This window comes from Thamnophis sirtalis, unplaced genomic scaffold (genome assembly GCF_051295495.1).
Source record: "Thamnophis sirtalis isolate CommonGarterSnake01/CBP01778 unplaced genomic scaffold, rThaSir2_p1.2 scaffold_6, whole genome shotgun sequence".
In the NCBI taxonomy this organism is placed as follows: domain Eukaryota; kingdom Metazoa; phylum Chordata; class Lepidosauria; order Squamata; family Natricidae; genus Thamnophis; species Thamnophis sirtalis.
Genome location: NW_028261386.1, coordinates 82,894,192 through 82,915,589, shown reverse-complemented (window position 1 = coordinate 82,915,589; position 21,398 = coordinate 82,894,192). Strand labels below are relative to the sequence as shown.

At 38.3% G+C, this 21,398-nt stretch overlaps 1 protein-coding gene across 1 annotated transcript in view; it reads left to right on the top strand.

Annotated features, from left to right (window-relative positions):
- The window catches only part of UST (uronyl 2-sulfotransferase), a 165,240-nt gene that overhangs the window by 79,811 nt on the left and 64,031 nt on the right, over positions 1–21,398 (top strand). Inside the window, exon 3 of the mRNA XM_087718311.1 lies at positions 8,831–8,986. Within this exon, the coding sequence (XP_087574437.1) occupies positions 8,831–8,986 (156 nt within the window). The remainder of the gene's footprint in view (positions 1–8,830; positions 8,987–21,398) is intronic.

Genomic DNA, 21,398 nt, shown 5'->3' with positions numbered 1-21,398 from the left:
AAGGGAGAATGATAATAGACTATACTGCATGGAAGATGGACTTTTGGTATTAAATATTATGGATGCTCAGCTAAAATAGGATATGAGGATTTGATGTTAATAGAGGATTTTACAAACAAGTAAATGAAATGTCAGCATGTGGTTATGGACTAAATCTTTGGCATAGTTAAGGTTAAAGGATGTTTGAATAACTGTAGTTAACTAAAAGTGGAGGTATAATGATGGAAATATGGTAAACATTAGAGTTAAGATTTTTGAATTAATATGAATTAATGGAAGAGATGCACCAAAACATGTTGTAACCAGCTGATATACATTTTTTTAAATATAATATATACCTGTGTTGTTGTTTTTTTTTTCTTCCCTGCCTTGTCTTTTGTTCTTTTTGTCTTTTTTGTTTTTTCTTTTTGTTGGTTGTTTTTTTTTTGATCTTTTTTCCCCCACTGGTGTGGGCATGTATTGTTTAAGAGTATTATTATTAATAATATTTTAAAATAATAATTACAGTCAAATGAAAATGGATATATGACGATGGTGATATGTATGAATATCTGAGTTAAAATGCTTGAGTTAACATGAGTTATGTTTGTTGACTGTGGAGGAGATGTACGAAAGTTTATCTGTGACCGACTGATACACTTTCTATAGCATGTAAAGAAAGATGTTGTACTTGTTTTAAATTAAAAATTTTAAAAAAAATTTAATAAAAAAAAAAAGTTCGACAATGAAATCCATGGAGATCTCCTTCCATGGGGCCACTGGGCGAGCCACCACCTGGAGTAACCCCTGGGGCTTACCTGGAGGGCGTTTAGCAGCAGCACAAACGGGACAACTGGCAACATATCTCTCAATGTCCTTTTTCAAAGACGGCCACCAAAATTGCCGCTTGACAAGGTGTAGAGTCTTGACAAATCTAAAGTGCCCAGCCATCTGGGAGTCATGAGCCCGTTGAAGGACAATGGGTCTAATGGACACAGGAACGTATAACTTCGCCCCAATCCAAGGCAATTCATCCTTTATAGTGCATTCATTCATGTGCTGTTGGAACCAGTCATCCCCAGTAAGGGCTTTTTTTAGGTTAGAAAGAAAGTCCTGAGTGACCTCCACCTTAGAAGTTGCCTGACAACAGGAGCAGCGAGGCTCTTCGCGGGAATGACAGGCTGGACCACACTGAGCTTAGAACAGTTGTACTGAGGGAGTCTGGACAAAGTATCAGCCATAAAGTTTTTCCCCCCTGGAATGTATTTCAAGGTAAAATTGAATCTATTGAAATGCTGAGCCCAGCGCATCTGCTTAGGAGAAAGTTTTCTGGGGGTTCTCAAAGCTTCCAAATTTTTATGGTCAGTCCACACCTCGAAAGGGTGTTTGGCGCCCTCCAGAAAATGGTGCCACGTGGACAAAGCCCAGTGAACAGCAAAAGCTTCTTTCTCCCAAATGGCCCAACGTCTCTCCGTGTCGGTTAGTTTGCGAGAGGTGTAAGCGCAGGGTTGTAATTTACCTTGGCTATTAGCTTGAAGTAGTACAGCTCCCACTGCCACTTCACTGGCGTCAGCTTGGGCCACAAAAGGTGTGTCCATGTCCAGGTGTTTGAGGACTGGTTCCTCCGCAAAAAGGCGCTTTAACTTCTCGAAAGCAGCTTGGCAGTCCATAGTCCAATCCAGCGACTTGCTAGGTTTGGGTTTGGTCCCTCCTTTAGACTTAAGGAGTTTTTTAGTTTTTGGGAGAGCTATCTTAGCAAAGGAGGGAATAAATTGATGATAGAAATTAGCAAAACCCAAAAACTTCTGCAATTGCTTACGTGTACGAGGGGCCTCCCACTCGGTGACTGCTTTGACCTTAGCGGGGTCCATTTCAATGCCCCTGTGGGAGATGCGATAGCCCAGGTAATCAACCTGCTCCTGATGGAATTCGCACTTGGATAATTTGGCGTAGAGTTCAGCCGCTCGGAGTTTTTTCAGCACTGTGCGAACAAGCCTCATGTGTTCTTCACTTCTCTTGTGTAAATAAGGATATCATCTAGATAGACGATAACTCCTTTGTAAAGATGGTCATGTAAAACCTCATTAATTAGCTGCATGAAAACCGCTGGCACCCCCTGGAGGCCAAATGGCATTACCCGAAATTGGAAACAACCAAGGGGGCAGTTGAAAGCAGTTTTCCATTCGTCCCCCTCTTTAATTCTGACTCTATATTATGCTTCTTTTAGGTCCAATTTAGTGAAAATATGGCCCTTCCCCAGTTGGGCCAGCATGTCTTTCATCAGTGGTAATGGGTACAGGTTCTGAGCTGAGATGCAGTTCAAGTTTTTGAAGTTCACACACAATCTGAGGGAGCCATCTTTCTTTTCTCTGAACAACACTGGCGCTGCTACCTGGCTGCCTGCCTGGCTCAATGAACCCCTTTTCAAATTTTTATCAATGAATTTTCTCATTTCCTCCATCTCTCTAGGGGACATTGAATATATTTGGGGCTTTGGAAGCTTTACTCCATGTAAAATATCAATGGTGCAATCTATGGGCCTCTGAGGGGGCAATTTATCAGAAGATTTCTCACTAAAAACATCCTTGAGGTCCCAATATTCCTTTGGAATTCTTTCCTCCCCTCAATTTTCTCCTGCCCCCTGGCTGCCAGTGTGGGGTTAGTAGAATCAGAGTCTGGGGTTTCAACTTTCCCCTCAGGATGTGGTTATTCGAATCTGTAACCACCCCTCTCTCCAGTTAATGTGTGGGTTCCATCTCCGGAGCCAGGGGAGTCCCAAGATAAGGGGCCAGTCAATCCCAGGCGCCACAATAAAAGTTATTAATTCTTGGTGGGTACCCATCCACATCTCGATGGGTTCAGTGGAAAAATGAGCAGGGCCGCCTCCCGCAATAGAACCATCAATTTGGCAAAAAGCAATAGGGTTTTTTAAAGTTTTTAATTTCAAGCCCAGCTTCTCCACCATCTCAGGGCTTATCATGCAACGGGGACACCCAGAGTCTAATAGAGCTTTCTCTGTTGCACCAGAAGAGGGCACTCTAAGCTCAATTGGGATAAGCATAGGGCCAGCGCGGGAACTTACCCAGCGATGAGAATTCTCATCATCAGATTCATCAGACGAGCTGAGGCTTCCGTCCCCCTCCTCCTCTGGCTCGAAGCGTCAAGAAATATTCTCAGCAGCGAAAGCAGCCTCCTTCCTCTTGCCTGTAGTCTTCTCCGGTTTCCCCTCCCTCTGGGGGGGTGGAGCGGGTTGAGTCAGTTTGACGTGGCAATTCATAGCCCGATGCCCCTCCTTTCCACAGTGAAAACAAGTGAAAGGCTTGGCTTTGTCCGCAAAACCTCCCCTGCCTTCACTCCTTGGGTGGGGAGGGGGGGTTAGGAGGTGCTGGGGGGGGTTTCTCAACTTCTCCCTCTCTCATGCAACGAAATCTGACATAGTCAGGCACAGTTTTCTTTCCCTGCTTAAGGGCCGTAAATTTCAGCCTAGCGCGACGCTCGATCAAAGGGTCGTCGAACCTTCTTCTCATGGCTGCCATAAATTCAGGAGAGGGGAATTGCATTTATGTAGCCCGACCATCCAGTCTGCTTTCTTCTCCAAGGCCATTAACACCATTCTCACTTTAGTTTCATCTGTCTCTAAATCAGGCCCATATATTTCCATATAATTCCAGACCTGAATAATAAACAACCCGAGGCCTCTGGGTTCTCCATCATATTTTACACTTAAGGGTGGGACCTTAGCCATCCGGCGTCGCCTGCCCCCCCCCTGCTCTTGGAATGTCTCTAGCCGCAGGGGGGGAGGCTGGTTCTGGGTTTTCTTGCGCACAACACTCTTCGGCCCCTCCAGTTTCCCTTAAGCTATACATTGAGTACCTTTTGTCCAGCTCCTCTGTTGGCTCCCTTTCCACAGCTCTCTCTCGAATTCGACGTTCACTCCATGCCTCTTCAAGGAGCCTCATAGCTTGGGAGATTTTGTAGTCTTCTTCTCCAGTGCCACTCCAGTCAGCTGCTGGTTTTTTCTTTGGCCCCCTTCTCGTGACTCCAGCTTGTAATTCCTCAGGTTCCTCTTTCTGTTCCCACACCCCAAGTCCATCTGAGACGGACGGCAGATTCTTCCACTCTCAGTTCGGCTAGTCTTTCTGTTAGAGATGGTCCCGCCGCTGCCCCCACTTCTTCCTCCTGGTCGCTTTCATGCAAAGACATTCTCTTTTCTTCTTGTGAGGGCACCCCCCTCAGTAGTTGTTCACTCCGGGTTGGGTGCGAGGTCAGATTCAGCTTATTGTCAGGTGCGACTTCATTTAATAATCAGGAAAGAAACCACTCAAATTCATTTGTTTGAAATCAAGTGTACTTTTATTAATTATAAACGAACAGTAGCAAAGCTAAGCTGAATCTGGTTAACTAGGTGCGAAAGCAAAGAATATCATGTATAATTCAATCCCCTCCCCCTGGCACTTCAGTCCATAGTCCAATTATAATGCACCCAACTGTCAGGTGGGTGATATCTTCAAAAGACATCACCAGGATGGAATGCCGGACAGTTAACCTTGGCGGGAAACTCCCTTCCTCCACATGCGCAGTAAGATGGTCAGGTCAGTGTCTAGAATCTTCCTCCAGCACATCATGATTCCCCTCCCAAATACCATGCCCCCCCTCCCCATTACAATGGCAGCCGAAGCAGCAGCAAAGCAGAGGCTGACACTGCATTCAGGTAATTAAGATTGCCAGAATGGGGAAGAAGGCGGGGCTTAGCAGTGAGAAGATGGCGTTTCAGGCTACTCCTGAAATTCCTCTATACCGAAGGATTTTTGGACGGGTTCTTTGAACTCTAGCTGTCCCGGAGACGACAGTGAAGGTGAGGAGAGACCCAGGACCTTAGAGACACCCGCAAGTCTCTGGGGGGGGGTATTAACTCCTCGTGCCAATTCCTTTCTGGATTAGCTGCGTGCTAACTGAAACTGCAGGTTGCCCCTAAGAATGGTAGAAGTGATGTCATCTGGTAAGCTGATTTTATTATCCAAGAGAGACTGTTCGCGTTAAAAACTTAAGCTAACTGAAACCAAAGAATAGGGAAATTTAGCGGCGAATTGGCTTTTTTTAATGGATTTATGGCTGGTGGTTACTTTACTTCTTAAATGCTTCAAGAAACTCCTCGACATCCTCCCCCCTCTGACTCTCCCTAAGTGGATCGTAAAATTTATTTTCTACTAATTAGCCCGTCACGATTCGACATTTTTATTACTTTATTACTTGGCTCTGTTTACGATCAGATAAGATTGCACAGCCTGCAAGAGACTAAGAAAAGTGCTTCGAAGTCTGTGGAAAAAAAAAGAGCTTGCAATTTTTAACTGCGACACATCATGGCGTCTCAAAATACCTCTAAGATTTCATTTCAGATTCTTTTTTCCGCATGTAGAGGGCTTTTTGACTCTTATCAAAGGCTGGAAAGAAAATTGGATCATCTGATTTTAAAATATGAAGTAAAAACTGAGATCGTTGAATGTTTAAATGTTCCTGAAATACAAATGGAAAATGTGAGAAATGGTGTCTGGTCTATCTCAGAGGAAGAAAGGAGGGGGGGGAGCTATAAAGAAGACTCATTTAAAGAGACAGAGTGCAGGAGGAATGGAAAATCCACCCTTGAGAATTAAAGTTAACTTGGAAAATTTTACAAGCCCAGGACAACATTATTATTTCATCACTGACATTCAGAGTCCAAAGGTGCGAAAATACCTTTGTCTGGATTTGCTTATGAAAACATTTGGTAAATTTATCCAACGCGTGGCAATTGGCTTGAGAAGACTTTGCTATTGGAGAGACACTGGCTGACAGATGGAAGAACGTAATTTAAAATTAGCTAAATCTGATTACCTTAATGTGTAATAGATATAGCTGAATAATGACTGATATGGATAGTAATATATATAATTTGGAACTGGCTGATAGATTGAAGAATACAATTGAAAACTAGCTAAACTTAATTGTTTTTTTTGTAACAGATATAGTTGAATAATAATTGATATTGATAGTAATGTATATAATGTGGAGTTGATATGATAACTAACAATTGGATATGAGAAAACATCTTTAGATTATACATAAAGAGTATTAACTACAATAATTATCACTATTAAAAAAACTAAATAAAATACATACAATCAAATGTTAATCAATACTGGGAAAATGTTATGATATATGATATAATTAAATATTATGGATGTCCAGCTAAAATAGGACATGAGGATTTGATGATAATAGAGGATTTTACAAATAAGTAAATGAATTGTCAGCATGTGTTATGGATTAATTCTTTAGCATAGCTAAGGATGAAGGATGTTTAAATAACCATAGGTAATTAAAACTGGAGGTATAATGATGTTGATATGGTAAATATCCGAGTTAAGATATTTGAATTAATATGAGTTAATGGAAGAGAAGCACCAAAGCATGTTGTAACCAGTTGATATACTTCTTTTTTTTTTCATAATACACACCTGTGTTTTGTTTTGTTTTCCTGTCTTGTCTCTTGTCGTTTTTGTCTTTTTTTGTATTATTTTTATTTTTTATTTTTTATTTTAAATTTTTATTTTTTATTTGCCCTTTTTTTTTTTCCCACCGGTGTGGGCAGGTATTGTTCAAGATTATTACTTTTATTAATATTTTTAAATAATAATTACAGTTAAATGAAAATGGATATATAATAACGCTTGAGTTAATATGAGTTATGTTGGTTGACTGTGGAGGAGATGTACCAAAACTTATCTGTAATTGATTGATACATTTTCTACAGATGTAAAGAAAGATGCTGTACCTGTTTTAAATTAAAATTAAAAAACATTTATTAAAAAAAAAAAAGATTGCCAGAATGGAAAGTTTCCAACAAAACCAGATTAGATTCATGGTCTCATTTTGTTGTCCATGCATTCTTGTCTTTCAGATTGTATGTAGCACTTCTAGGCCATATACCATTCATAATTTTGCAGAATTTGTATTTTGCTAGAACCAATATTTATAGTATAGGTAGATTTCAACTTATGACCAGTTGTGTAATGATATGCAAAGTTATGACACATTTTTTAAAAACCTACTTACAATTCAACCTCAAAGTTACAATTGCCGCCCCCTACAAAGTCATATGAATGTATTTCAAGGACTTGGTAACCAGCTTGTATTTATGTCGTTGCAATGTTCCATGGTTATGTGACTACAATTTGCAATGTTTTTTTGCTATTTTTTGGCAAAAAAAATGTCCATGGAAGGATAGATTTGCATAGTGACCACTATAATTACAGTTGTTCTAAAAACAGTTGTAAAATTGAGTCCAGTCAAATGGTTCCTCAACTTATAACCACAACAACATACAACTAAAATTCCAGGTTTTATTGTAATCATAAGTCAAGAATTGCCTGATCTTCCTTGCTTACTGGAGACTATTGAGATAAATTATAATGGATGGGTATATCTATCAGAGGATTTTAAAATATGTAATTATACATGAATAAGTAATGTCAATGAATACATTTTTTCTCTTGCTACTCTCAAAGATGAAAAACAAATATAGTCGTGTGACATTTAGTCTCAAGCAGTGACAAAATTGAGCTGAAATAATTCAAAATATTAAAAAGTAAAATGAATAGTAAATGAACCAGAGAAAACTGGCTTAATATCACCTCTGGCAGTCAACTTATTCTCCAGAGCACCTGAAGGCAGGATAAGAAGTTATGGATGGAAACTAATTGGAAAGGAAAAATTTCCTGACAGTTAGAACAATTAATCAATGGAACAACTTGCCTCCAGAAGTTGTGAATGCTCCAACATTGGAAGTTTTTAAGAAGAGATTGGACAACTATTTGTCTGAAATGGTAGGGTTTCCTGCCTGAGCAAGGGGTTGGACTAGAAGACCTCCAAGGTCCCTTCCAACTTGGTTCTGTTCTGTGTGCTTGGCAGAAACTGCCTTAATTTGATTTTAAAGTGAAATGCAAGTATAGAAAAACTGGTTTAGTGAATAAGCATAGAAGCTTACTTCAAACAATACCTGACTAGTTTTATTACGTTTAACCTATTTATGTGTATTTGTGGTTAATGTTTAGCCATTGAGAACTGATTATGTGTATGTATCTATTATAACTTTTGTACTTGAAGATATGTAAACAGATATGAAACCTTACTTGACAAGTCATTACTTAATACAGCTATCCAAATAAGAAATGCATGTGTTTACTATTTGAGGTTCTTGGATTAATGTTAGTTCACCAATTCATCATACTCAAGACATAATTAGTATTTTGTCTCACCAAGGATTATTTATTCTTGTTCTTTGGATAATTTCCTAGAAAGGGATATAATCCTGAATGGTTTGTGACATATTAAGACCTTAGATTTACAAGAAATAAAACACAAATATGTATTCAGTATTCTGTCTTAAATTACAAAGAGAGGAAATGCAGATAAAAGTCCTCTGTTAATTGAAAAGTGCAATCAGACTAAGTAATGGAAATTGAATTTTATCTTTAGCACACTGAAGAAAAGAATTTAAGAGTATAATACCAATCGAATATTAGATCACTGTGACATAAATAATCTGTGCACTAGAGCTTTCCTTCATAATAATTTTGCTAGTATTATGATGCCTCAGGGTATTTCCCATCTTTGATATAATAATCCAAGAGCATTATTCTAGAATGAGAAAAAAGAAATATTTTCTGCTTTGTCAATATTTCATACTTTCGGATTTCTTTGCGTCTGAAGTACTCATTTTCAAAATTCAAATTTCAAGTCAAAACAATATCATTTATTGCAGTTAAATATTTTCAAATAGGAAGACTAACATCTTTTTATCTTTTCTGCCTAGGTCCTTCCATTCCCAAGCCAGGTGGTATACAACAGAGTTGGAAAATGTGGGAGTCGGACTGTGGTTTTGCTGTTAAGAATTCTGTCCGAGAGGCATGGGTTCAATTTAGTTACATCGGATATTCATAATAAAACTAGGCTTACCAAGAATGAACAGGCAAGTTATCTGCTTACTTTTTCCCATTTTATATTCAGAAGATCAGAAAGTCAGAATAGAGTTGGAAGGAACCTTGGAGGTCTTCTAGTCCAATCTCCTGCTCAAGCAGGAGACCTTATACCATTTCAGACAAGTGGCTGTCCAATCTTTTCTTAAAAATCTCCAATGATGAAACACCTACAACTTCTGAAGGCAAGCTGTTCCATTGGTTAATTGTTTTCCCAGTTAGAAAGTTTCTCCTTGATTCCACATTGCTTCTCTCTCCCTAATTCCACATTGCTTCTCTCCTTGATTAGTGTCCATCCATTTTTTCTTGTCTTGCCTTCTGGTGCTTTGCAAAATTCGTAGCAAGTCCATTTCAATGATGAAATTTTAAAATGCATTATACTAATGTCTGTTAGAGAGAGAAAGAGAGTGAGAAACAGTGTATCTCAGTCAAATATTCAACCTGGTTAATACTGGTACTGAAATACGTTCTGCCTTCAGGCATTTTGATGGAAATTGGCTTCATGAATGGAATGATATGTATGAATGGAATCCAGTAGTGCTTTAGATATTTTTGGTTAGCATTAGAGGTGCAGCTTTTCATGTACAATCAAACTAATTTGTTTTCAGAGAGTGGATTCTCCAAAGCAGATTTTGAGAGTAGAAATGGAAGAAAAATAATTTCTGTTCTATCAGAGGAAATTGCTTTCATTAATGGAATATCCAATTGGACGCTAGGTTAAATGTCCATTGTTCACTAAAAGTTTTGAATAAGCTTTCTTTAGTTTCACATTAATAATACACAGTATCTATGGACAACCAGTCTGGCATTTGCATTTATTGCTATTTCTTTTCCTGGGGTTTAGTTATGTGTCAGTATGATGTCACCATGTTTTCAGAAATTTGCTCAGATCATTCTCTGAAGACATTTCTAACTGAATTAAAAATAGCACTAAAGCACTGGACTGTTACAATTGCTGTGCCAAACAGGTGTGAGAGAAGGCAAATATTGCTGGAAGTGGATAGTTATTTTTCTGGAAAAATGTTCACTCTTATTCTCAAATCATTTTTTTTGTGCTGAAAACCAAGATTGCTAAATATTGAGTGCAACCCTAAAATCAACCATGGAAAGTTTAAGTTCAGCACATTTGTGCTTGTTTTGGGGGATCAAAGTTAAAAGCAAACATCACATAAAGTTCAGTGAAATCCTGTAACTAATAGGTACTCAAAAATGATTTATGATATGGCCTTGAAGTTTAAAATTTGTAAGATCAAACTAAATATATCAAAGAAACTAAAAAAAGTTCCTCTATGAGGAAGATGGGTGGTTCAAAATGTGAAAAATAAATAAAGCATTAATTGGGCCTTTGTGAACATTAGGTGTATGGATGACAGGAAGTGTTCAGAAAGAATGATGCAGAAAATAGAATTTGGAAAAGAAGACATTCTAATCAGGAAGCTGACATATTTCACATTAAAAAGAGGTTCTTTCTGTGTGAGTTTGAATACATACAGAGACAGAGGTGTGTCTGTGTCTGTGTGTGTGTGTGTGTGTGTGTGTGTGTTGCAAAACTTCAAAGTCTCTTGTGATCTACCACTCTGATCCAGTATGAATTGATAGATAAATGTTTTTCAATCTAGGGTAGAGGAGAGTGATGAGCCCAGAATCACTCTGATCATTTTTTGCCTAAGGAAGGATTAGACCCTGGAATTTTCCAGCCAGATCAAGCATCTTAAACACTGTATCACACTACTTCTCTTTTGTGTACATACTTCATGTTTATGTGCATGGAGAAGACTTATACAGTGTTACTGGATAATTAGTTACAAATCTTTTCATCAGAAAAAAGTTGCGTGTTTTTCTAGCAAACTACATACAGTACTCAACCACAGAAGGCTATGTTGAATATCAATATTTAATATAATTTAATATGATTCAGACTTATACATAGTAAGACTATATTCAGGCTGTTTGATATTTGCCTATGATGTTGATACAGTAATGCCTGGGAGTTGTTGGAACTTATAGGATGAAAGGCAGTATTCTTATTGGTGAATCTGGAATTCACAATATATAGAATTAAGAGTAAGCAGAGGAATTTGAAGACAAGTAGCTGAGGTCATAAGCATATAACAGATGATTGGGGAATTGACTTATTCGGATAATAATTCAAGAGCACTCCAAACAACCTACAATATTGCTTTTCCAGCAGCAGCACATTGCATAAAAAAAGACAAATTGAGTTTAATAGAGTTTTAAAGACTCAGATTTTCAACAGGATTCCATTTTTAAAAATAGAAACATCAATTAATTAAATTTAGGATATTGATTCATATGCTTATGCATGCAAACATACTTTTTTTCTTCCGTTCAATCAAGAACAATTATTGGAAATTGCATGGACAAGTCCCTGCTGTTTTCCTAGCACGGTTTTTCAGAAATGATTTGTCATTGCCTTTTTCTTAGGACTGAGAAAGAGTGACTGGCCCCAATCATCCAGTTGGTTTTGTGCCTAAACAGAACTAGAACTCACATTGTTCCCATAATCTCACGTTCCCAGTTAGTACCACCTATTTCTACCACATAAACATATAAAGGCACTAAATTAATTTAATTAATTAAATTAATCCTGATGACTGATTGGAGGGAATAATCAGGACTAGGTATAGAAATCAGGCAAATTGTGTCTCCTAAATGCTCTCCCTACTTTGATGTTGGAAGAAAACAGATTGACTTTGGTGCAGCTTCTAGTTAAAACTTCTGTGAAATGTAGAACATGAATAATCTGTTCCTAATCAGTGAGGCCATGGAAATAACTTTTTTTATCTGCAATGTTTCTGTGGAGATTGATTTGCAGGGGGAAAGGAAGATGGGATTATAAGGATGTGACATTGGTTCGCCTATCTCAGGAACATCTGATTTGAGAAAGATTCTAGAAGTATATCTTACAATAATATATTTAATGGAGTTTATTTTAAATCAGAATGTCAGGAGTCATAACAAAGAAGAAATGCAATGATTAAATCACCCAGCTTTAACACTGTAAATTTAAAATAAATAAAACATACATCCATTTTCTCACATCATGTTTTGATTTTCAGAGAGATGCATTTCAATGGTATGTTATTACTTAGAATGATGCATATCTATTTTTAAAATAACACAACACCATATATAATATTATTGCAAGCATTGGCAAAATAATGTAAGAGGAAAGAGTTTTAACTCAGATATAAAGAAATCTTAAGTTAAAGCTCTTTCCAATTTACTATCTCTTTGAAATATGGCATTTTATTCCCAAGTAACAAAATTATATTTTATTTGAATAACATTTGACTTTATTTTCAGTCTTTGTATAAGTCGGCTTTGGTGTTTTCCTACAAATCACTTGTTAATGCCACCAAGTGGAGTATTACTGAAAATGCAGTCTTTTTTTTTTTACTGAACTTCTAATATATTTTAGTAAGAAAAATGTATTTATAAAGACATATTTTAAAAAACAGAAAACAATAGTTTTCCATAATCCTAAATTGTTCACAATTCGGAAATACTTTACCAGGAAATAACCGTGGCACGTCAAAACCGCGCTAGACAAAACAGCGCCGACTAATACGCGTGCACAAATACGCTTAGCCATTAGCGCGCCTACATTACCGCGTCGATATCAGGGCGAAGACGGCAGCGCGAGCTTCAAACTTCAGTAATTGTTATTTAAAGCGCGGCTTGGCTGGCTTGCTTCAGTGACGTTTCAAGCTTTATTTAAATATTTAAATGCTGGCTTCCTTCAGTGACGTTTCAAAAAGTTGCGGCTTGCTTCAGGGACGTTTCAAGCTTTATTTAAATTGTTGCTACGTTTGTGTAAAGGTGCGGCTAGCTTCAGGGACGTTTCAAGCTTTATTTAAATTGTTGTTACGTTTGTGTAAAGGTACGGCTAGCTTCAGGGACGTTTCAAGCTTTATTTAAATTGTTGTTACGTTTGTGTAAAGGTACGGCAGCGCGAGCTTCAAACTTCAGTAATTGTTATTTAAAGCGCGGCTTGGCTGGCTTGCTTCAGTGACGTTTCAAGCTTTATTTAAATATTTAAATGCTGGCTTCCTTCAGTGACGTTTCAAGCTTTATTTAAATATTTAAATGCTTCTGTGATGGTTCCTACGTTTGTGTAAAGTTGCGGCTTGCTTCAGGGACGTTTCAAGCTTTATTTAAATTGTTGCTACGTTTGTGTAAAGGTGCGGCTAGCTTCAGGGACGTTTCAAGTTTTATTTAAATTGTTGTTACGTTTGTGTAAAGGTACGGCTAGCTTCAGGGACGTTTCAAGCTTTATTTAAATTGTTGTTACGTTTGTGTAAAGGTACGGCAGCGCGAGCTTCAAACTTCAGTAATTGTTATTTAAAGCGCGGCTTGGCTGGCTTGCTTCAGTGACGTTTCAAGCTTTATTTAAATATTTAAATGCTGGCTTCCTTCAGTGACGTTTCAAGCTTTATTTAAATATTTAAATGCTTCTGTGATGGTTCCTACGTTTGTGTAAAGTTGCGGCTTGCTTCAGGGACGTTTCAAGCTTTATTTAAATATTTAAATACTTCACTGATGGTTCCTACGTTTGTGTAAAGTTGCGGCTAGCTTCAGGGACGTTTCAAGCTTTATTTAAATATTTAAATGCTGGCTTGCTTTAGTGACGTTTCAAGCTTTATTTAAATATTTAAATACTTCACTGATGGTTCCTACGTTTGTGTAAAGGTTTTTTTTAAAGTGAGTGAATGCTACGTTTATTTAAAGCGCGGCTGGCTTGCTTGGCTGGCTTGCTGTAGTGACGTTTCAAACTTTATTTAAATATTTAAATGCTGGCTTGCTTCAGGGACGTTTCAAGCTTTATTTAAATTGTTGCTACGTTTGTGTAAAGGTGCGGCTAGCTTCAGGGACGTTTCAAGCTTTATTTAAATATTTAAATACTTCACTGATGGTTCCTACGTTTGTGTAAAGGTTTTTTTTAAAGTGAGTGAATGCTACGTTTATTTAAAGCGCGGCTGGCTTGCTTGGCTGGCTTGCTTTAGTGACGTTTCAAACTTTATTTAAATATTTAAATGCTGGCTTGCTTCAGGGACGTTTCAAGCTTTATTTAAATTGTTGCTACGTTTGTGTAAAGGTGCGGCTTGCTTCAGGGACGTTTCAAGCTTTATTTAAATATTTAAATGCTTCACTGATGGTCGCTACGTTTGTGTAAAGGTTTTTTCTTAAGTGAATGCTACGTTTATTTAAAGCGCGGCTGGCTTGCTTCAGTGACGTTTCAAGGTTTATTTAAATATTTACATGCTTCAATGATTGTTTAAAGGCTTTAAAGGTTTATTTAAATATTTAAAGTGAATGCTACATTTATTTAAAGCACTTTTTACCAGAGAGACCTTTCCTTCCCCCCCCCCCACCTATCTCTCCCTCCCCAAAGAAAGCCCGCGAAGAAGTTTTGTTGACTAGTTTTATTATTATTTATTATTATTTATTAATAAGTTAGGGGTTTAGGATTAGGTTTAGGATTAGGTTTAGGGGTTTAGGATTAGGTGTAGGATTGGGGAATAAAGATATCAATTACAGACAGTAAAATGTGAATCAATAAATCAGTTTATTATGTCAGTAAATAAGATAAACAGTCAGCAAGTTAGCAGTAGAAGCATATTATGTCATTAAATATACAGAATTAATAAATCAATTTATTATGTCAGTAAATAAGATAAACAGTCAGCAAGTTAGCAGAAGCATATTATGTCATTAAATATACAGAATCAATAAATCAATTTATTATGTCAGTAAATAAGATAAACAGTCAGCAAGTTAGCAGTAGAAGCATATTATGTCATTAAATATACAGAATCAATAAATCAATTTATTATGTCAGTAAATAAGATAAACAGTCAGCAAGTTAGCAGTAGAAGCATATTATGTCATTAAATATACAGAATCAATAAATCAATTTATTATGTCAGTAAATAAGATAAACAGTCAGAACTATAACCTTATTATGTCACTAAGACAAAAAGTCAACAGTAGAAGCATATTATGTCAGTAAATAAGATAAAATACATTCAGTTTTAAATTACTCAAAATTATTATGTCAACAAATCAATTAATTTAGAAGTCAATATTATGAGATATTGCATGTAGATAATCTGTACGTTCACGCCCTGCATATGTGGGCAGAATTGCAGCAAGACGTCTTGAAAGTTGTATATATTTAGATTTGCTGCCTGGTTGACTGTTGGTGATTCCGCTTTGAATTCGTGCGATGTTTTGCTCTGTCATGTCTTGCTCCTGCCGGAAATGGTGAAGCAAAGTGTAGATGGTTGGATGGTGGCATGATACAGATGTTTGGAAAGCGTGATGCCAACCCTCGATAGAATTATTGGTTCGTGGCAAGCCATGAGCAACACGTTCTCTCATGTTCCACATCGTGATGGGAAATAATGGATTTGCTCTTCGATTGCGTCTCCAACGGCCGATGTAGTTATCTTCCCAGTAATCGTATATGTTTTGTAGAGTGTCAGGTTTAGTGTCATTAAGTTCATCAAATGCAGAGCCAACATCTTCCGGTGGAACAAAACTTAGTCCAATCAGCATCTTTGAGTACATTTTAAAGTTATCATCATCACGATATAAATTGGTTAACCCTTCGTGTTGTATACGCCGCCATAAGGACTGCCCAAGGTGAAATAGGCAGCCCAGTATGGTAGCATTTGGAAATACACTAGTGAGTGCATTCATAGTTGCTATTTCAAAATCTATTAGAATGCTGACAGGTGTGACAGAAGGTTGCAGTTCAATTAGTTTGCGGAACACCCTCTCATAGTCAGCCCGTGATTTGGTTTTCAATAGAACATATATTAGTGGTATTGAGCGATTGTCAATTAAGGAATGAATGGTAAATACCTGGAGATAAATTTCAGGCGCTACTTTAAATGTTCCATCCATGAACCAGTGAGGATGTTCCTGCAGCAATTTCAAATTTGTACCAGTCCCGAACATAAATATTCTATTAGTGTCTTGCTCACCTGAATCCCAGAGAAGAAAATTTTCTGCACGTGTTGTCACCTTCATGGACTCTGGAATAACAATTTCGTGCACACTTTGTGGTCTTGGATGGGTGACATCAGGCCTCTTCCGTTTTCTCTGTATAGTACGCTGGCTTGCTGAAAAGGTTGGCAAAAGATGGGCTGCTTCTAGTGAGACTCCAGCTGTGCTACTGAGAATAATTTGGCGTGGTTTTTCGACAGTGTTTTCCGCTTTTTCGCGTATAGTAGCTTTTACCTTCTCAATTTCGTTTTTGGCATTGTCTGGAGCGTGCATGTGTTCAGAAGATGTTTCTAATGTGCCATCTGTCTTCATTTTAAGTCTGCCTGCACACTCTCTTTTAATACACCTCCATGTTGAAGACTTATCTAAATTTAATTTGTCCTGTCTGTATCTATAGCCTTCATAGAGCAAATGAGGTTTGCCTTTTTGTGACTTTATCATCTCCATGCCACTTTAAATTTAAATTAAAGTAATACTGAGAATTACTTTTAGTGGCACAGCGCAGTTAAAGTTTTAAGCAGTTGACACTTGACAGCTTCAGAACAGCAACCTGATAGCTTTCAGAGCGTTTACAACTGCAAACTGTACCTGTGATAGTAGCTGCTATTTAAGGTTTTCAGCATTTGACAGTTGAGAGTTGTTACATTTGCAACATTTGCACCTGCCTGAAATCGATTTGATGCAACAAAAAAATTTTTTTAGTACATTTTACTGTCTGTAATTGATACAACTTGATTGCTTGCAAGGGGGGGGGGGAGGAAAGGTCTCGGCTGGAATCTGGAGTGACAGGAGGAGGGCAGCCAGACAGCTGAGTAACTCCTGACTCAGTGATGGGTTTCTCCCAGTTGTTGGGAAAAATTCTCCCACTCACCTCCACCTGTGAAATTCCAGTGCTTTGCAGAGCCTTTTCCACCCCCATTTATCCTCATATTCAGGGCTGGCCCGAGCGGCTCTCATCCTGAGCCTCTTCCAAAAAACCGAGAGAGGCCTGTGTAGATACACAACAGTATAATTGGAAAGGATCTTAGAGGTCTTCTAGTCCAACCCCCTGCTCGAGCAGGAGATCCTATACAAAGTGTTGGCAACTATCATGGCACGTCAAAACCGCGCTAGACAAAACAGCGCGGACAAATACGCGTCGACAACTACACCTACAGCTTCTAGTGGCAAGTTGTTCCACTGGTTAATTGTCCTAACTGCCAGGAAATTCCTCCTTAGTTCCAGGTTGCTTCTCTCCTTGATTAGTTTCCATCCGTTGCTTCTCGCCTCGCCCTCAGGTGCTTGGGAGAATAGCTTGACTCCCCCCCCCTGTTCTTTGGGGCAGCCCCCTCAAATATTCAAAGATTTCTATCATCTCTACCATTGACTCTGTGCACACGAGGAAGCCGTAAATTACAGGTCATCCTTGACTTACGACCGTTCGCTTAGCGACCATTCAAAGTTACAAGGGATCTCAAAAATGTACTTTAGGGTGATGGTGATTTTCTAGGCTCCAACAGCGCCATATGAGGTCGTATAAAGTGCCGTTTGGGTGCTGATCAACCCAACCCAACCCAATTTACGGCCATCGGCAGTGCCCTGTGGTCATGTGATCACCATTTATAAAGTTTTTGACGAAGTGTAAAGTTTTTACTTCCAGTTTTTGGTAAAAATGCCAAAAGATTAGAGGAAAGAAAGGAAAGGGAAGAAGGAAACGAAAGGAAGGGAGGAAAGAAAGGAAAGGAAAGAAGCGCTTAAAACAAATGTGTCAGTAGCGTTACTTTTCGCGCACTTAAAACAAACGTCCTTTCTTTTCCCTTCTTTTCTTCTTTCCTTTCCTTCTTTCCTTTCCTTCACTTCTCTTCCTTCTTTCCTTTCTTTCCTCCCTTCCTTTCGTTTCCTTCTTCCCTTTCCTTTCTTTTCCCTTCTTTCCTTCACTTCCCTTCCTTCTTTCCTTGCTTTTCTTTTCCTTTCCTTTCTTTCCTCTAATCTTTTGGCATTTTTACCAAAAACTGGAAGTAAAAACTTTACACTTCGTCAAAAACTTTATAAATGGTGATCACATGACCACAGGGCACTGCCGATGGCCGTAAATTGGGTTGGGTTGGGTTGATCAGCACCCAAACGGCACTTTATACGACCTCATATGGCGCTGTTGGAGCCTAGAAAATCACCATCACCCTAAAGTACATTTTTGAGATCCCTTGTAACTTTGAATGGTCGCTAAGCGAACGGTCGTAAGTCAAGGATGACCTGTAATTTACGGCTTCCTCGTGTGCACAGAGTCAATGGTAGAGATGATAGAAATCTTTGAATATTTGAGGGGGCTGCCCCAAAGAACAGGGGGGGGGAGTCAAGCTATTCTCCCAAGCACCTGAGGGCGAGGCGAGAAGCAACGGATGGAAACTAATCAAGGAGAGAAGCAACCTGGAACTAAGGAGGAATTTCCTGGCAGTTAGGACAATTAACCAGTGGAACAACTTGCCACTAGAAGCTGTAGGTGTAGTTGTCGACGCGTATTTGTCCGCGCTGTTTTGTCTAGCGCGGTTTTGACGTGCCATGATAGTTGCCAACACTTTGTATAGGATCTCCTGCTCGAGCAGGGGGTTGGACTAGAAGACCTCTAAGATCCTTTCCAATTATACTGTTGTGTATCTACACAGGCCTCTCTCGGTTTTTTGGAAGAGGCTCAGGATGAGAGCCGCTCGGGCCAGCCCTGAATATGAGGATAAATGGGGGTGGAAAAGGCTCTGCAAAGCACTGGAATTTCACAGGTGGAGGTGAGTGGGAGAATTTTTCCCAACAACTGGGAGAAACCCATCACTGAGTCAGGAGTTACTCAGCTGTCTGGCTGCCCTCCTCCTGTCACTCCAGATTCCAGCCGAGACCTTTCCTCCCCCCCCCCCTTGCAAGCAATCAAGTTGTATCAATTACAGACAGTAAAATGTACTAAAAAAATTTTTTTGTTGCATCAAATCGATTTCAGGCAGGTGCAAATGTTGCAAATGTAACAACTCTCAACTGTCAAATGCTGAAAACCTTAAATAGCAGCTACTATCACAGGTACAGTTTGCAGTTGTAAACGCTCTGAAAGCTATCAGGTTGCTGTTCTGAAGCTGTCAAGTGTCAACTGCTTAAAACTTTAACTGCGCTGTGCCACTAAAAGTAATTCTCAGTATTACTTTAATTTAAATTTAAAGTGGCATGGAGATGATAAAGTCACAAAAAGGCAAACCTCATTTGCTCTATGAAGGCTATAGATACAGACAGGACAAATTAAATTTAGATAAGTCTTCAACATGGAGGTGTATTAAAAGAGAGTGTGCAGGCAGACTTAAAATGAAGACAGATGGCACATTAGAAACATCTTCTGAACACATGCACGCTCCAGACAATGCCAAAAACGAAATTGAGAAGGTAAAAGCTACTATACGCGAAAAAGCGGAAAACACTGTCGAAAAACCACGCCAAATTATTCTCAGTAGCACAGCTGGAGTCTCACTAGAAGCAGCCCATCTTTTGCCAACCTTTTCAGCAAGCCAGCGTACTATACAGAGAAAACGGAAGAGGCCTGATGTCACCCATCCAAGACCACAAAGTGTGCACGAAATTGTTATTCCAGAGTCCATGAAGGTGACAACACGTGCAGAAAATTTTCTTCTCTGGGATTCAGGTGAGCAAGACACTAATAGAATATTTATGTTCGGGACTGGTACAAATTTGAAATTGCTGCAGGAACATCCTCACTGGTTCATGGATGGAACATTTAAAGTAGCGCCTGAAATTTATCTCCAGGTATTTACCATTCATTCCTTAATTGACAATCGCTCAATACCACTAATATATGTTCTATTGAAAACCAAATCACGGGCTGACTATGAGAGGGTGTTCCGCAAACTAATTGAACTGCAACCTTCTGTCACACCTGTCAGCATTCTAATAGATTTTGAAATAGCAACTATGAATGCACTCACTAGTGTATTTCCAAATGCTACCATACTGGGCTGCCTATTTCACCTTGGGCAGTCCTTATGGCGGCGTATACAACACGAAGGGTTAACCAATTTATATCGTGATGATGATAACTTTAAAATGTACTCAAAGATGCTGATTGGACTAAGTTTTGTTCCACCGGAAGATGTTGGCTCTGCATTTGATGAACTTAATGACACTAAACCTGACACTCTACAAAACATATACGATTACTGGGAAGATAACTACATCGGCCGTTGGAGACGCAATCGAAGAGCAAATCCATTATTTCCCATCACGATGTGGAACATGAGAGAACGTGTTGCTCATGGCTTGCCACGAACCAATAATTCTATCGAGGGTTGGCATCACGCTTTCCAAACATCTGTATCATGCCACCATCCAACCATCTACACTTTGCTTCACCATTTCCGGCAGGAGCAAGACATGACAGAGCAAAACATCGCACGAATTCAAAGCGGAATCACCAACAGTCAACCAGGCAGCAAATCTAAATATATACAACTTTCAAGACGTCTTGCTGCAATTCTGCCCACATATGCAGGGCGTGAACGTACAGATTATCTACATGCAATATCTCATAATATTGACTTCTAAATTAATTGATTTGTTGACATAATAATTTTGAGTAATTTAAAACTGAATGTATTTTATCTTATTTACTGACATAATATGCTTCTACTGTTGACTTTTTGTCTTAGTGACATAATAAGGTTATAGTTCTGACTGTTTATCTTATTTACTGACATAATAAATTGATTTATTGATTCTGTATATTTAATGACATAATATGCTTCTACTGCTAACTTGCTGACTGTTTATCTTATTTACTGACATAATAAATTGATTTATTGATTCTGTATATTTAATGACATAATATGCTTCTACTGCTAACTTGCTGACTGTTTATCTTATTTACTGACATAATAAATTGATTTATTGATTCTGTATATTTAATGACATAATATGCTTCTGCTAACTTGCTGACTGTTTATCTTATTTACTGACATAATAAATTGATTTATTAATTCTGTATATTTAATGACATAATATGCTTCTACTGCTAACTTGCTGACTGTTTATCTTATTTACTGACATAATAAACTGATTTATTGATTCACATTTTACTGTCTGTAATTGATATCTTTATTCCCCAATCCTACACCTAATCCTAAACCCCTAAACCTAATCCTAAACCTAATCCTAAACCCCTAACTTATTAATAAATAATAATAAATAATAATAAAACTAGTCAACAAAACTTCTTCGCGGGCTTTCTTTGGGGAGGGAGAGATAGGTGGGGGGGGGGGAAGGAAAGGTCTCTCTGGTAAAAAGTGCTTTAAATAAATGTAGCATTCACTTTAAATATTTAAATAAACCTTTAAAGCCTTTAAACAA